This window comes from Solanum dulcamara, chromosome 7 (genome assembly GCF_947179165.1).
Source record: "Solanum dulcamara chromosome 7, daSolDulc1.2, whole genome shotgun sequence".
Taxonomy (NCBI): domain Eukaryota; kingdom Viridiplantae; phylum Streptophyta; class Magnoliopsida; order Solanales; family Solanaceae; genus Solanum; species Solanum dulcamara.
In genome coordinates, this window is record NC_077243.1 from 37183565 (window position 1) to 37187103 (window position 3539).

A 3539-nucleotide genomic window follows, 5' to 3' on the forward strand; every position below is an offset into this window, starting at 1 on the left:
CCCTTTAAATCAAAGAGAAATATGTCAAATAACACTTCATAATTTTTTTCTCTAGAAAAATAAATTTTTTGATTATACCTGCTGATAAATAATCTCTCTAATAGGCTTGCTACCAATATGATAAACATCTTCAACTTAGCTCGATTTTGTGCATTCCTATTGCTTCTCACTTTTATTTTGAAAAATAAACTTAGAATAACTATAGAAATGCAAATTCTCATTTATAAAATAAGTTATCAAGTTCAAAAGAAAAGTTTCATAGCTAAATATCACGACGAGCTGCAAAATGGATGCTTTGGCAAAATAGACTATTAAATCACTGGGCATAACTGAAAACTTTTAGAAAAAAAGTGTTCTTTAACTAACCACTCCCACTCCTTCTTGTCTACTCCCTTTGGAATATTCTTAAGAGCTTGTACAATTGGCTTATTCTTCACATATGTAGCATGCAAGTATCCTCTCCATTTATTCCATACCTCATTCATCCATCCGAATATATGATCACGATGATCATTTATGTCATCACTCTCAAGTTTATCCTACAATAATAAAAAAATGGGTTAAGTTAATGACCATTACATAAATGATGGTGAACTCCACTTCTAATAGTAAAGAAGATAAAAATAGAGGAGAGTATGCTGTGGAAGATTTTTGAGAAGTAAAATGGTTAAAGACCACACTTAGACATTCTTAAGATGAATTTTCTCTGTCTTGTAATAGGATTAGAAGAAAGACATGAAAGAGTAAAAACGACATATGGGGGATTGAGAACTAGCAAAAAGTGAAGAGTTGCAGATGATGTTAATAGTGATGCTGTTGGAAGATTAAGTAAATTGGTAATGATCGTTGTTGATGCAATAAATGGTTGAGTGGTTTGCTCCATGCGTACAGAAAATATGGTACTTGAGAATTCAGAAATTGTTGTGAAAAAAATTAGAATTGTCATAAAGCGAGTTGCTTCTATACAATGAAAGATTAAGAAGATGGTTGAATCCCATGTCTAGTATTCAGTTCTAGTTTCAATTCCATGTCTAGTATTTAGTTCCAGTTCTAATTTCAATCTGCTGTCTAGTATTCAGTTCTAGTATTCTATGAAAATGAGTGATTAGAAGATGAAAAAGGGGAATAAGTGTTTAGTTCCATGTTAAATTAGTACATCCTTCACTTTATTGAAGTAGCCAGCATATCAATGAGGCAATTAAGAGCGAACGCAATAAAAAATAGTTCTGAGTATAAAGGCAATGACGATTATTCAAAATTGTTACCGCAATAGCCGTCCATATGCGATCCAACTTTTGCTGCTTAATATCATTCCATGATGATACTCCCAATGGACACATATTACAGTCACGAATTATTTTTCCCAAATGCCTCGAAAATAGATTGCTATCGGTTTGAGCCGTTCGATTATTGTAAAAAGCTACTTTTAGCTTCTTTCCGGCTTCAAGTGATGCAACTTCTTTGCACTTGTTGCTTCCTAGAACTTTTTTTTTTACCTTTATAGGATTAGATGATCCTATAATTGCATAATTCGGTAAGAACTACAACAATAAAATTTAGTTTTGCAAATTAATAATACATGGATTCTAAAATATCATATCTATTTCAGCTATTTGGGAGGATTCCATAACTTGATCAGTAGATGGAGGCAATGAAATATTGATTTGCGTGTTACCTTTCTCAAGAACCAGGGGAGTTTTATCCATTGATCTCATTCCTTGACTAGATTCCACATTATTTGCAGAAACTTCTAAAGAAGAGCACAATTTCTGGTTATATATACAATTAATAGTACATCGGATTTGAAAAAACTTACTTGTTTCAACTTCTTTGGGGCATTGCTTTACTTCATTAGTATATGGAGGAAATGGAGTATCAACTTGCATATATTCTTTCTCAAAAATTATGTTCTTTTGTATCGCTCCCATTTCTTGACTAGAAGACATGGTAGAGTTTTTATGTCTCCTTCCTTGTCCCTTCCCAAAATTACCTGGAGAAAATAAATCATTACTATTAAGATGTAATTTCACTATAGTGATTAAACAGAATGAAGGAGTATATATATAGGAGCAACTACTAGCTAGTCTAACTGTTTTTTTATACAGTGTATAAGCTTATAGTTGAATCAGTAAGTTCATGGTCACACATTTCCTGCTGACCAGGACAAAAATTCCTTGCTATGTATTGAATTAAACCACATTAGAATTTAGGTGGACAATTAGAAATGTTAGAAAAAATTACTTTTTTCAACTTCTTGGGTGTGCTGCTTTACGTGATTAGTAGATGGAGGAAATGGAGTATTAACTTGCATATAGTCTTTCTCAAGAACCATGGAGTTCATATGTATTGCTTCCTTTCTTTGATTAGAAGACATGGTAAAATTTGGAAGTGTTTGTTCTCGTCCCTTTCCCAATAAAACCTGGAGAAAGAAAATACTATTACTAATACTTGAGCAATTAAATTCAGCAGCATAAGAAAGGGCAAGAAGAGTTGTGTTATGGATAGTGATTTCAGCTGTAATACATATTACATTGAGAGCCAGACATGAGGTTCTTTGGAATCAAAAGGTGCTTAGGCCACAGACTTATCTATAACTAGATTGTTATGAAGATTAAACAGAGAATGAGTTTCAGAAATTGGTAAGAAGATAATACACTGTCAAGAGATTATGTATTTACTAAAAACAGAGATAAATAACTACTACCTAGGGTAGTTGTTTCTTCTTTCAATACGTAAAAGTGTACTAAAAAAATTTCTGCTCGACCAAATAAAAGCTGATAGATTGAGAAACAAAACTGAGAATTGGAGAAACCAAACGATATTATCTATAACAAGTTACTTTAATCAAACAGAATCTTGAAAAAACTTGTTTGTTTTAACTTCTTGGATGTAGTGCTTAACTATATTACTAGATAAAGAAAATAAACTCTTAGTTGGAATGATCCCTTTTGATGTCAAAGATTTAAGACCTCGTCCTCGTCTCTTTCCAATTGCACCAGGTGCGATGAATGAATATCTGATAGTACTCTTCGTAGTTGATCCATCCTAATTTTTAGTCTTCATATTGAACCTACAAACTTCTTCCTAGCTGCTTTGCCAGTAATGGGTATCTAGTTTACCTAAAATATGAAGAGTAACGACAGCAAGTGATTGAGTTCAATAGTTCCTCATATAAAATTATTGACTCTAGAGATATAGTAATGTGTAGAAGACAAAATTGTTTCAAGCACCAACAAAACCCGAAGCACCCCTTCTTTCAAAGAGAGAAGGACGGGTTATTCATATTATAAAGAGAGACAAAAGTAAAAAAAATAATAAGAAAACATTTTATCTAGTGAACTGAAGGATAGATTCAAAGCAGCCTTTGAGCTTTGCAAAATGTCAAATTCTATAAAAAAAAAGTACTAAAAGTTTAGATGTTTTTAACAGTATGTAATTATCTTAACTCAAGTGCATTATTGTTCCACATGGAATACAAAGAACATGATTGAGAATCAAAAGAAGAAATGAGTCTCGCGACTTTTCCTCTCAACAAGAAC

General features: G+C 32.3%; 1 protein-coding gene across 1 annotated transcript; it reads right to left on the minus strand.

The window, feature by feature from the left end:
* Positions 1 to 287: 287 nt before the first annotated feature.
* On the minus strand, positions 288 to 3225 carry LOC129896154 (uncharacterized). Its single transcript, XM_055971993.1, has 5 exons — positions 2970 to 3225; positions 2242 to 2419; positions 1817 to 1990; positions 1266 to 1516; positions 288 to 539 (listed from the first exon to the last, which is right to left on the minus strand). The coding sequence occupies exons 1-5, from the start codon at positions 3042 to 3044 to the stop codon at positions 312 to 314; spliced, it is 906 nt and encodes a 301-aa protein (XP_055827968.1). The 5' UTR covers positions 3045 to 3225; the 3' UTR covers positions 288 to 311.
* Positions 3226 to 3539: the final 314 nt, after the last annotated feature.